Source organism: Carassius gibelio, chromosome A10, assembly GCF_023724105.1.
Source record: "Carassius gibelio isolate Cgi1373 ecotype wild population from Czech Republic chromosome A10, carGib1.2-hapl.c, whole genome shotgun sequence".
NCBI lineage: Eukaryota > Metazoa > Chordata > Actinopteri > Cypriniformes > Cyprinidae > Carassius > Carassius gibelio.
In genome coordinates, this window is record NC_068380.1 from 6,661,310 (window position 1) to 6,676,014 (window position 14,705).

Below are 14,705 nucleotides of genomic sequence, written 5' to 3' on the forward strand. Positions count from 1 at the left end.
AAGAAAATTAAATTTTCATTTTGGATGCGATTAATCGCGATTAATCATTTGAAAGCACTAAATCTAACATTAATGAAATAAAAGACTTGAGTGTACTTAAAGAATCATTTTGGGACAATTTCTTAAAACACATAAGTACATTATTAAAAACTACACTTTGTAAAAATGTCAAATTAACCATTTTAATAATATTTTGTTGTGTTTAAAGCTAATATAATTTAAATGTACTAGATTACATATGAAGTTACATTTAAATTAAGCTCATCTAATAGAAACTGAACGCATAATTTTCATTTTATGAATGTAAATAACATGCAATTCAGCGTCCAAAAACAATACATTCAGTACAGACTTGAGCATATTGTTTTAAAATAGAATATTTCCATAAGTAATCTTATGCTAAAGTGTACTTCTCCAGAGGAAATTGTTAAAAATATGGCAATTTTGTGTTTGGTCTGTAAACGATGCACTATAAATGGAAAATGTTTTCCTTCGCGTTTTTAAAAGGTTTTACATACAGACATCAATGTTGTCAACACGGATTCACACGGATCTGTGAAAACAACTAAAAATGCAGTTTGCCAGGCCAGAAGTTAATGATGTGCACCTGCACATTAATGGTATTGTTTTAAAAACTTGCACTTTTAAACCTGTTTTCAAAAGTTTGTGTTTTCAGGCCCCAAAAATGCAACTGTTGTGTAAATAAACAGCCAAAACTGTGTTGTGTAAACTCCCACCTTAGAATAAAGAATATTTAACATTTTCCACTCTAAAGATTTTCTTTTTATAAAAAGTTCCACTGATGTTAAATGTTTTTTCATGGAACCATTGATGTTAATAAACAAACTTTGTTTTTAAGAGTGTGGATGGAAAGAAAAAAAATACACAGAAGAAAATAAATACACACTGAGCCATATGAAAGAGTGAACGTGACCACCAAAAAAAGCAATAAAAGACCAGAAAGATTAACAGAAATAAAAAAAATACCAGCAGATGTTAGTCAGGCCCTCGTTTCACGCATGAACTTGAGATGAGCAGAATGAAATATATGTGTGTGTTTTTGAGGAGCTGATCTGACAAGCACCTCTTACGTTTATTCGAGCCTGGTAGGAGACCATCCCCGCCGAGTTGTTGCAGGTGCAGCGATAGACCCCGCTGTCCCGGACCTGGGTGTGGGAGACGTTCAGGTAGCTGACCACGTTGCCCTCTGCTGTTATGCTGTGACCGATGCGGTGCCGATTGTCCTTCATGACAACGTCATCGTCCAGTGTCCAGGTGACGGCAGGCTGTGGAGTTCCCTTGACGTGACACATCAGAGAGACAAACTCATTCGGACCGACAACTTTCTCACTGAAGGCAGACAGGATCTTAGGGGTTCCATCTGCAGACAGAGATGTTTTTGTTAAGTTAAAGAAATCAAAATGTACCAAAATTAAAAGGCTGGGATGGTGCTGACCTTCTAATATGACTTGCACAAAATCCTGAGCTGATATTTTGGCCTTCCTGGCAAAGCACTGGTACACTCCTCCATCGCTCTTCGCCATCCCATCCATCACAAGGTTCTCCTTATTGATCCCGTTCATCCGAATGTTGGCGCCAGCGCTGATCTTGTCACCGTTGCGGTACCATGAGAGCTCGTACTCATCCGAGCCAGTAACGCTGCAGGTTAGTGACACTTGGCTACCCACACTGCCTTTCACATTTCGCGGACTGACCACCACTTTAAGAGGTTCTTGAAAAACACAGTGATATTATTTATGTTTACTTTATCAATAAGATATTTAGAAATCTATCAGACAAATAAGGCAGGAGAAACCCGATATATACCTTTTACCGTGAGACGACCTATGACCTCTGTGTTTCCAAAGCTGTTCCACACCTCACACAGGTAGCTGCCGGTGTCACTGGGTTGGGCTCTCTCGATCAGCAGGCCTGTTACGCTCTGACGGTAACGGGAGTCTGACTCTAGCGGCCTGTTGTTTTTCAGCCAGCGGTATTTTGGTGCCGGGTGTCCGGAGGCCTTGCATGGGAGCTCCACTCTGTGGGATGCCATGACCTCCCGCTTCTCAAACCCATCGAGGATCGCAGGAGCCGACTTTGTTGGATCTATTAACAAGAAAAACATTTTTAATTTAATTTAATCTACCCATCCATTCATCAGTTCATCTATTTATCTATTTACCCATCTATATATTCATCTGTCCATCCATTCATCAGTTCATCTATTTACCCATCTATATATTCATCTGTCCATCCATTCATCAGTTCATCTATTTATCTATTTACCCATCTATATATTCATCTGTCCATCCATTCATCAGTTCATTTACCCATCCATCCATCCGGCCATCCATCTGTCCATCTGTTTGTCTATCTATCTATCTATCTATCTATCTATCTATCTATCTATCTATCTATCTATCTATCTATCTATCTATCTATCTATCTATCTATCTATCTATCTATCTATCTATCTATCTATCTATCTATCTATCTATTCATCAATTCAACTATTTATCTATTTCTCCATCCATCCATCCATCCATCAGTTCATCTATTTATCCATCCATCATCCATCTATTCATCTATCTATCCGTTCATCAGTTCATCTATTTACCCATCTATATATTCATCTGTCCATCCATTCATCAGTTCATTTACCCATCCATCCATCCATCCGGCCATCCATCTGTCCATCTGTTTGTCTGTCTGTCTCTATCTATCTATCTATCTATCTATCTATCTATCTATCTATCTATCTATCTATCTATCTATCTATCTATCTATCTATCTATCTATCTATCTATTTATCTATCTATCTATCTATCTATCTATCTATCTATCTATCTATTCATCAATTCAACTATTTATCTATTTCTCCATCCATCCATTTCTCCATCCATCCATCAGTTCATCTATTTATCCATCCATCATCCATCTATTCATCTATCTATCCGTTCATCAGTTCATCTATTTATCCATCCATCCATCTATTCATCTGTCCATTCATCCACCAGTTCATCCATCCATCCATCCATCCATCTATCTATCTATCTATCTATCTATCTATCTATCTATCTATCTATCTATCTATCTATCTATCTATCTATCTATCTATCTATCTATCTATCTATCTATCTATCTATCTATCTATCGATCTATCTATTCATCAATTCAACTATTTATCTATTTCTCCATCCATCCATTTCTCCATCCATCCATCCATCCATCAGTTCATCTATTTATCCATCCATCAGTTCATCTATTTATCCATCCATCATCCATCCATCCATCCATCTATTCATCTATCTATCTATCTATCTATCTATCTATCTATCTATCTATCTATCTATCTATCTATCTATCTATCTATCTATCTATCTATCAATTTTAACTATTTGTCTATTTCTCCATCCATCAATTAATAAATCTATCCATTCATCTATTCATCTATTTACCCATCCATTCATTTATCCATCCATCCATCCATCCATCAGTTCATCTATTTATCCATCCATCATCCATCTATTCATCTATCTATCCGTTCATCAGTTCATCTATTTATCCATCCATCAGTCTATTCATCTGTCCATTCATCCACCAGTTCGTATATTTATCCATCCGTCCGTCCGTCTGTCCATCCACCTATGCATCTATCTATCTATCTATCTATCTATCTATCTATCTATCTATCTATCTATCTATCTATCTATCTATCTATCTATCTATCTATCTATCTATTTTAACTATTTATCTATTTCTCCATCCATCTATTAATCTATCCATTCATCTATTCATCTATTTACCCATCCATCCATTTATCCATCCATCCATCAGTTCATCTATTTATCCATCCATCATCCATCTATCTATCCGTTCATCAGTTCATCTATTTATCCATCCATCCATCTATTCATCTGTCCATTCATCCACCAGTTCATCTATTTATCCATCCATTCATCCATCCATCTATTAATCTAGCCATTCATCTATTCATTTATTTACCCATCCATCCATTTATCCATCCATCCATCTATTAATCTATCTATCCATTCATCTATTCATCTATTTACCTATCCATCCATTTATCCATCCATCCATCCATCCATCTATCTATCTATCTGAATGGAGAATTGTCAGGCTTAAATTTACACAACATCGGTTAAAATTTCACAAAATATATTTCAAAATCTGGTGTTAACTGTAAATCAAAAACATCTTTAGCTATAGCTCAACTAGAAGAGCATGACTGTAAGTTTGATTTCCAAGATGATCTGTAAGTCACTTTGAATACATTTTTTTTTAAGTTCTTTAAAGTTATTTTACACATATCTCATTTTTGTAAAGTCTCCTTATAATTTCTCTGTTAGCGGTAGCTTCTCTGGTAGCTAGTTTAGCTCTGGCTTTAACACTGAAACTTTAGAGCAACAGGAATGACAAATTTCTCATCTGACTGACTAATAATGTATCATTTAACATTTTTACCTGGCACAAATAGCCGTGCGCTGTTGCTCTGTCTGGTCTCTGACGTGTAGCGATGTCTCGTCATGCAGCGGTAGTTGAATAATTCGTCCTCCTTCTGCACATCCAGGATGTACAAGGCCCCCGTGGACGTTATGAGAAATCGAGCCCCTAAAAACACAAAATATGATTTTATTAGGATGATGTAAACATCTTTGTAAACTTTAATAAATGGGTGAGTGTTAAACACAGTTAATCAGGAGCATGTATGTCATAATGAGACATTATCATGGTTAGCAGTCTTATTTTTCCCATCAGCTTCAGTAGGAATTTGCTGATTTAGTGCAGCTATTCCTACCGGTCACGTCGCTCATGTACCAGTAAGTACTGATTTCATGCTAATGGTCTGATAACACAGAATATGCAGGTCGTAAAACTTTATGAGGAATAATGTCTGCCAGGGCCGCCACACGGTCTGCCATGCCTCTCAGAGGAGACGTCTGTGTCAGATTTGATTGAGAATGCCATTTGCTCTCCTTTCGATGCAATGACTAAAACGGAGGGGTGGAATTTGTGTCATTTCCTGTAACAAGAACATATAGCACAGGCCTCAAATAAGAAGGTAATTCCACCACGTCATTTAAAGCCAAATATTTTTTTTAGTAAGGGAATGAAACTTTACAAAAAGTTTTAAGACCCTCAGAATGGGCAACATTATTATTTTTTTTCCAGATTTTTTGGAAATCATATTTTAATGTTAATATATATAAATAACAAATATATTTTAATAAATATATTTTAACATTAACATTAATGTTTTGTGTTCGGGTCATTTTGGACCCGAGTTTGTATGTTGTACGATTAGGAACCAAAAAAAACTTTTTGTAAGATTATCTACAAACTTATTGTAGTTTAAAAAAAAATGAATAAAAAAAAATATATTCTTCTGTTAAATATTTATTTAGATAAATAATATTTAGCTTTTCCCCATATCTCACACACTTTGGGCACTGAATTTTGTTGATTAACATGAATATCTGCGCCTATTGAGGAACCATTGCACCATGAAAATTTCGATTTTCATGATAAATCAATGATAAATCTTTTTTTATCTGAAAGAGAAAGTTTATGCAAGTAAAATGTATTTAGTTACTTTGGGGGGGGGGGGGGGGGGGGGGGAGTATATTTATGTTGTTTTGTTTGAAATAAATATTCAGGCTTAATAAATTTGGACTGTTTTTGAAGAATCATGAGTTTAAAACTCCTGATAAATTCCATTCATTCCAGTGGGGTGTTTTTCTCACATTATAGTCTTATTAGTATTAGTTATTAACATACTCTGATAACATTTATTACAAATAAATGTCATATATTTGAACATACTTCCTCATTCCCGCTCAGTATACAGAAAAGCAAGACCAGGAACATGCTGTACTGTAGAAAGACTGGCTTGGGACAACATAAAAGTGCGTAAATGATCATTTTCTTTTTTGGATGAACTGTTTCTGTACACAAGCCTTAAAGACCAGCTACAAGGATGATGCTTTCCTCTAAATAACAAATATTCAAATTCCCCTGTGAGTTGCTCCTGATGCTCTTGTCCTCCTGTGGGCTTTGTCTGGGCTATTTTCCAACAGAAGCTCCACATAGCCTTTCTCTCTGTGTGTTTATGTTAGTCTGTTAATTCTCTGTGCAATAAATCAAGTACCATAAATAAAACAGTTTAGCAATGAATAAAAGAAGCTACAGTGAGCCAAAAGGCGAGATGCAGGTATTGTGAGTTCTGACCCAGTTAGAGATGACACACTGCAGATCTGAGGTCCTGCAGGCTTTGCCAGTCGTGGACTTAACGTGGAGTGTGACGAGTTGCAATTTACACAGCAAGTGGGTGGAGAGAGAGAGAGAGAGAGAGAGAGAGAGAGACAGAGAGAGAATGTGTTCATTTTGTCTAAGCAAAGATTAATGAGCTGTCTGATGTTTAAATCACTAGCATGAAGAAATAAGGATCTAAATTTAAAATGAGTTTATTAAATTAGTCGAATGTACTTAAGAGTACTTTTTTATGTTGTATGACTATACATATATATATATATATATATATATATATATATATATATATATATATATGTGTGTGTGTGTGTGTGTGTGTGTGTGTGTGTGTGTGTGTGTGTAATTGTATTACAATAAATGTATAAAATACATATCCTACTGTGACGAGTGGGGCGGGGCCGAGAGCCATGGGAACGGAGCAAGGCCGGTGGAGTGATTGGGAAATGAGCGACACCTGGTCCACTCGCCGGTGAGATCAGAAGGACACAAAAGAGGAACGACGACAGTGAAGGACGAGAGAGGACCAGGGTCCTGTTTCACAAAGGAGGTTAAAGGTGCAATATGTAATTTTCTGCTTTAAAAATAGCAGAAATCACTATATCTATGTTATATATATTTTTAGTTGTGTACTTACATCATCCCGACAGTTTCCACGAACTTTCAAATCCGGAGAAAATTATAGTTTAATTAGAAGACATGGCTTGTTTCTTTATTTCCGTTTTGTCGCCCGTCTATGGTGTCATATAAACTTTGACCCCTCTAGTTTATCTAACTTCCTGAGGAACCACCAAATATAAAGGTGAACAGAAACAAAGACGAAACGAAGAAGAAAAAGTAGTAGCCTTGATCGAGACTATTATATTTTATATTTATATTGTTTATATCCGTATTTAAACTTAAATCAATAACTTAGTTATGGATCATGATTATGCTTTGCCTGCACGTTCTGTGAAGCGCAAACGTACGGGTGAAATAAATGACCCGAGATGGTTTTGGGACAAGAGAAGCAACAAGACACTGGTAAATATTGGAGTTGCATTTCCAAGATAGAGTTTCGTGACAAGCTGAAACTACAGAGAGATGCCGAACTCGCTTGTATTCTGATAAACAGGTATGCATCCATTCAGCTAACTGTATCTATCCGTATATTTTGTGAAACGATGATGTCTTGTGTAAAACGCAGACGGACTAGCTCTCATGTAAATCTACATTTGTTCTATATCTAGCTGAATAAAGTAGCTTCAAATGCCGTTCTCTAACTTGTTCGATATCATAGTATAACGTAATTATCATTATTAACGAAAGGCGACCGTGTTTTTTAACATATATTACTACTAGCTAGATGGAATATTGATTTGATAGGGGTCTCATAATTCATATATCTCTCCGTTCGAAAAGACGGGATTGTCAAAATACTAAGTTAGAATGAGTGAGGAATGTGGGAAGTGACAGAGCGCGTGATCCAATGAACAACAACTCCCATGAGCTTTACGCTCTTTCCCGACGTCATCAAAGTACGTCTTATGTTATTATTTTGATTGAGTGACACCTGGTGGCCAAAAATTCCATACTGTACGTTTAAGTGAAAACTCTGAGTATGTTAACCCTGAAATGAGGGACACTCTAAGTTTTCTGTTTCGGAAGGGAGGTTTGTCAAACCTGAGAAAGCAGGGTAAGTCAAGCCCATTTCTGAAAGAGAGCTAACTTATACTTAAGCCCCTTTCACACTGCACGTCGGACCCGCAATATTCCCGTAACATTGCCTGGTCGCCTTCTGTGTGAAAGCAACCACGTCCCGGATTTGATTACCGAATCGAACCCGGGTCGGGGACATAGTAACATTGCGGTAATCGATCCGGAACGAGTGCTGTGTGAACAAAAGCCAGATCTAATTCGGTATCGAAGTGATGACGCGCGTTATCGCGCGACTCTTTTACCGGCTGTTTTGAAGGAAGATCAACATTCGCGACGAAAACATATGTGCAAACTGTAATGAAGCAGAGATCAGTTAGTTCCTCACTTTCCGCGCTGACGCAGAGATCGTTTGCTTGCTTCAGTGAAAGTATAACGTGCCAAGCGTTGTCGACTCGTACATTACACGTCACGCGCTGATGTCACGTGTCGTTACGGGATCTTCAAGGGTTGTGTGTGAAAGCACGCACATATACCGGGTCATCACTGGCAGTGTGAAAGTGCCAAATCTAGCGACCAGGGAACAATTACAGGAACACTTTACCCCTGTATTTGCCGGAATGGCAGTGTGAAAGGGGCTTTAGAGTCAGTCACCATGGTGAACCTAACCTGGTCAGGAGCAGGTTTTCTTTGGTAATCCCAGAGTTTCTTTCGGTCTCCTCCCCCTTTTTAAATACTTAATTGATGCACGCTGGAAAAATGCTCTTCTTACTAAGTGTTTAAAATATATCACGATTTTCACTGTACAGTTTTTCTGTAAATTGCAGCTACTTGCACTTAGCCTACTGTAAATAGGATCGATCGCTAAGAAAGTATGTTAATTCCACATAGTGTATATAGCCACTGCCATATTTCTCTTACTCTATTGGCAGATCATTTGTAAAATAAGAAAAAATAATTATTAATAATTATTAATATTATACACACACACACACACACACACACACATATATATATATATATATATATATATATATATATATATATATATATATATTGCTCATGGGATACCAAAAAATGATTAGCTATTAGTTCATTAATCTAACGTTCTGTCAGTTTTCACCTGTGATATTATAACAGTGAGAAGAATTACATTTATAGAGTTCAAGTTTAAACTCAGAGTTGGTTGAACCTCCTTAGTGAAACGGGCCCCAGGACAGGGTTTTGTGTTTGTTTTTGTTTTTGGTTTGTGTGCAACAGTCATCCGCAAGGGGCTGTTGCGCCGTTTTGTGTTTATTTTGGTATTAAGGTCTTTATGTGAATGTCCGCCGGTTCCCTCCTCCTTCTTCCCGTGATTGTGGAGTTTATAAACTGTTACACCTGCTTAATTAAAATCAAACTAAGAAAAACATCTGTTTACATAAATAATATTTGAATTGAATTACATTTTCTTATTTTTTTTATTTTATTGCACACACACACTTTTTAAAAACAAGTGTACAAATTAAAATAAATAAGATAATTAATTTATAATTAATATAAATAAATAGTAAGGTAATTTAAACATAAATGTAAATGAATATCCATCTACATAAATAATCAGAATGTGTGTAATTTTTCCAATTTATATTATATTAATATATATCATTATATTTTATAATTATCTATATATTAAAATTATGTATGTATATATATATATATATATATATATATATATATATATATATATATATATATATATATATATATATATATATGCACACTTTTTAAAATGAATGTAAAAATACAGTATTTAAAAAATAAATAAAAATAAAATAATATCAGAAATAATGTGTGTAGTTATTTGATAATTTCTTATAAACAAACCTTAAACATACATACATGCAATTATTTTTATTAATTATTATAAATGAAACCTTATAATTCATACTTTATAAAAATTCTGAAATTAGAAATAAAAATTTGTTGATTGATTACACAATTTTATTTTGAGAACAAGAAACTGTAATACTAAGAAACCCCATCACATCACAATCTGCAATCGTAGTCAAAATTTTTCCCGTCCCTTCAGTCCAAATCCAGCAAGACACATCACATTGCAAAGAAATGCGAGGTACTTGTTTATCCGTTCCTTTGCATGCGAGCAAGTATAACACAGCTTGTCTTCAGTGACAATAGGAAAATAATTGTGTGTATGTGTGGGGACACACACACACACAGACAAACACGTGTCTCTGTCAGATCCTGACGCTGCAGCTATCTCCCATTAACTCAAACATACACTTCAGCAGGAGCAAATTACATTTCTACTAACAGTCACACTTAATGTGCTGTTGTATTTGTCTTGAGAATGAGGAGGATGAAGATGTTTCAGGTTATTTAGAATGAGATTATTAACTCAGTAGCACTGCTATCCTGTGCCGTTTTGTATTTGAGATGGTGCAATGAAAGGCCAAGCATTGAGGATGAATATACTTACAGAAGAGCCGATAGGGAGTCGTGTGCCCCACTTTCTTAATCTGATAGCTGGAGCTCTTGAGGTGCTTTAACTGTGTCGAAATGACAGGTTACTGGTTTCTTTTCTCTTCCTGTAAAGCCGATTTCTCAGTTTCTCCCTCTAGCAATCTCACGTGTTTCACCTCTCCTTTAAATACAGTAGCAAACCCAGACCGCACAATGCTATACTGCATATCCCTCACAATACAGTTTCAGCCTTTTCTTTACACTCTGGAGCCATATAGTCCAAACTCTCACATAAAACTTGTTAAAAATCTTTAGATACCATACGTTTGCCATTAAAACAAATCAAACAATACAATCAATACAAACTGGCACATATTCCCAAAATAGATTTCCCTATCTCATAAGCATAAAACACCAGCTCCTACATATTTTACAATTTTGCCAACAAATCAAGACTGGCACTAACACCAAGATTTCAAGGATTCCAGGCCTCTGGTTCCCACTGCTGCAAAGGCACATCAGCAAGATAAGACACACGTGTGTCACCTTCCAAATGACACATGAAAACATTGAACACAATTAACATGAATCTGTTCCCTTGGCTCTGGCGATATTCCTGTAAGGTATTGAGCATTTAATTGATTTGTGTGTGTGTGTGTGTGTGTTCACTGCACAATAGCCTGAGATCAGTGGCCTGTCTGCAATGTGAACCACAAAGAAAAGCCTTCAGTGAGTATTTGATAATGCTGAGATGTCTGATACAATGTAGTCAATAAAAATCAAAAGGCGATTCGCAGTCAACGCATAAAAGCATTTGTAGTCAAATAAATATTTAGTTAGTAGTGCCTGATAAGAAGCTTGTATTGATTATACAAATCAGTTCAAAAGAATGATTCATTTGTAAATCAGACAACACTTATAATGAAATGACTTAAAATAAAATCAGTGAATGATTTTTGTTAACAATTTCACTACTGCGAATTTCACGATACAATTTTTAAAAATGTTTTTGAAATGATTTATTTATGCATTTACAGTGTTTGGTCAAATTACAGTGAAACTGTAATATTGTAAAATATTATTACAATTTAGAAAAGTGGTTTTATTCTTGCATATATTTTAAATTGTAATTATTTTTTAATGTCAAAGCTGAAATTTTAATGCCACATGATCCATTAGAAAGCATTTTAATATGCTTCTATTTCATCTTATTAATTATGTTGAAAACAGTTGTGGTACATATTTTTTGTGGAAACCATAATATGCTTTTTTTAGGTTTTTTTTTAGGTTTGTGTGATGAATAGAAAGTTAAAAATAGAAATAGAAATAGAAAAAAGAAATAGAAATCTTTTGTAACATTACAAATGCCTCTACTGTCACTTCTGATTAATTTAATGCATCCTTGCAGAATAAATGTATTAATTTCTTCAAAAATTCTTACTGATTCCAAACATTTAAACGATAGTCTATATCAGACAGTTAACCTAAACATGCATAAGCATGTCAAATGTACATTGTTTTTTAGCACAAACATTTAATGAGCACTTGCAAAGTCCCTGCTTTATTTGAAGATTCGGAGCTCTTAAAACCATAGGCTAAACCTGCAGACTTCCTTAACTTATGATAAAACACACTATCTAGTTTGTATGCCTGTTAAATTCATGCTTTAAAAACTGGAAACACCATGTCTAATGCTGAAATTGTTGATGTGGCATTTACCAAAAATGTATCTCAGAAATCAAGTTCTGATATTTTTCTGTTAACTGATTCACACAAACTAATAATCACATTTTACTTTGTATGGTTATATATAGTAGACCTCACATACCTCAAATCACTTACATGCTAAAAACACATGCCAAACACACTTCCTGCAGTCCCAAAGAGGAATTAACTGTTGCCCATCACAATCTTGACTGAACCTAAACTTGTAGGATGACCTTTAAGTCCAGGTGATTTATAACTCTGAACAACAACAACAACAACAAAACTAAGCTAAATAATTTTTTTTAATCTACATAGGTTAGGAGTTTGATAAATTCACTTGGTCTAAGAAACAGCAGTAGCACAAAAGCAAAACACAAGTCCTCTGTTGAGACCAAATTATACAAAATAAAATGGGAGAGAGTTTCCTGAGGGAAAAAAAAAAATACACGTGAAAGACCCAGGCGTTTAATAAAGCCAATCATGCAAATAAGTGAGCTTCAGTTTGATCAGGGACTTTATCAGAGAGAGATGGAATGCAATTAACACGGCTGTAAAAAGCATCATTATTCAGAGAGTGAGATGTTGACAGAGGCTGCAGTTGTCAGGGTAACGCAATCAATCATGTTACCATACACACGCACACACCCACACCCACACCCACACCCACACACACACACTCCTGTCTGTTCTCCTCATCTGAAGAGGACTGATCTTCAATCCAGCTGTTCATACAAACATTCAAAGAGACTAATATGTTACAGTACAGCACCGGTTTAAATTAACAGATCTACTGTAAACTCAATCCTAGTGATTGCTGCATATCAGCAACATTATTATTCAGGACAAATTTAAAAAAAGAGAAATCTTCTGACAATTTGTAAACATTTTGAAAGAAAATGTGAGAAGTCTTTTGCCATGCAAAATTCACAGCTGTGACATTATGCTGTTTATCTGTTTATTATAATATATACATACACACACACACACACACACACACACACATATTTATTTTATATATATATATATATATATATATATATATATATATATATATATATATATATATATATATATATATTTTTTTTTTTTTTTTTTACACCATGACACAATGCTCTTGTTTAAATTCCCTGTTTTAATTTTGTGATTATTGTTTTCATGATCATTTTACTTTTTTATGTAAAGCACTTTGAATTAACATTGTATACGAAATGTGCTATATAAATAAACTTGCCATGCTTTGCATTGCATTAAACCGTATTATACAGTATATATAATAATTCGTTTTTTTAATATAAACATTTTTACATAACATGACTAACTCCCCAGCAGTTTGAGGTTTAATTTTTGCATCCCATCCCAGTGATTATTAGCTGCTCATAGGAAACTCATGAGTCGGAGAACACACATCTGCCGGAGAGCAAATCTGGATGAAATATTCAAACAAGCTTGACCCTTAAAGGGAACATGAGCTGTACGTTATTATTACTATTATAATTTTATAATGCTCTCTGGGTTTACTTATAAAGTTAGTGTTATTTTTCAATAAAAAAAAATCATCATAATTTAGAAGTAAGAGGCTATTTTGGATCTTGTTTTTGAGAATCTCTGCAGAACAGTTGTTTTTATAGTTGAGTACATTCAAGACCACTGTAAAACATTGTCCTGTAAATTAACGGTAATATACTTGCAGCAGGGTTTCCAGCAGTGTACCGTAAATGCCCACCGCTATGATTGGCTAACAGTTTTGCTTATTAAAATGACAGATGGACACTTCTGTGACGTACTCTGAAAACAACATGGATCATATGGGCTAAAAACATAAATACTCAGTATATATCAAACGGTCTGGACAGACATTGCAATAGTGGTAAAAGCACATTTACTCACATTTATGTGTTGCGACATTACTGTTGTATCCACTCTAATCAGACTCAGCACTGCATCATCATTTACTTTCAGTCTTTCTGAAAAGACTGGCTCATTCTGTCTTGTTTTAAAATGAATCTGTAGCAAAGCAAAGCAAACAAACAAAGAGTTTTTCACTGATGCGATCTGGAGCTCTTTACTAATTTCACCCGTGTTTACACCAGACGCGAGTGGTGCAACATGACCATAGACAGCAGAACAGCACGGATTGACATGATAAATCTCCGAAAGTAAACCAATGTCCCACTCTGTGTCTAACATACTAGCATTCACACCACTGACCTGAAAGAGAAATTGATCTGCGAGATGATGCATAACATCCTCTCTATATATATTAGGATCACAAGAAAGCAATTCAAAGACTTTTCTCACAACTTACACTACGCAGTGTCTTGTAATTTTGTAAGGTCATCTGTATGGTTCTGTTGATGAAGTATTTATTGTGTTTGCTTCTCTCTAGTATTTCCTCTCCTCCTACTACAAGCGTGTATCAGTGGGCGGGGCTAAAGAGATCTTCTCTTGCGGAGGTGGTGCTTTGCCACACTATTACATCATAAAGTGGCACATTCCAAAACGAGTTGCTTTCTAAGCTTGGTTTCAGTAAAAGTTGTTTTTAAATCAACAAGAAAGTTTTGAGTTTTGAAACATACAGGATGTTTTTATACTGCATTGACTTATCTCAGACG

General features: G+C 35.2%; 1 protein-coding gene and 1 long non-coding RNA gene across 4 annotated transcripts in view; both read right to left on the reverse strand.

Moving 5' to 3' along the window:
- The window catches only part of LOC128020962 (cell adhesion molecule DSCAM-like), a 65,445-nt gene that overhangs the window by 23,351 nt on the left and 27,389 nt on the right, over positions 1-14,705 (reverse strand). For 2 of the 3 annotated variants that reach the window (XM_052607790.1, XM_052607791.1), the window contains exons 4-7: positions 4,486-4,632; positions 1,828-2,106; positions 1,457-1,732; positions 1,085-1,381 (exon numbers count right to left, since the gene is read on the reverse strand). In XM_052607790.1, the coding sequence (XP_052463750.1) occupies positions 1,085-1,381; positions 1,457-1,732; positions 1,828-2,106; positions 4,486-4,632 (999 nt within the window). The remainder of the gene's footprint in view (positions 1-1,084; positions 1,382-1,456; positions 1,733-1,827; positions 2,107-4,485; positions 4,633-14,705) is intronic. The other variant, XM_052607792.1, reaches the window with a different exon arrangement.
- On the reverse strand, positions 5,656-6,711 carry LOC128020963 (uncharacterized). Its single transcript, XR_008185448.1, has 3 exons — positions 6,671-6,711; positions 6,250-6,306; positions 5,656-6,138 (listed from the first exon to the last, which is right to left on the reverse strand). It is a non-coding gene; the product is annotated as an uncharacterized LOC128020963 (long non-coding RNA).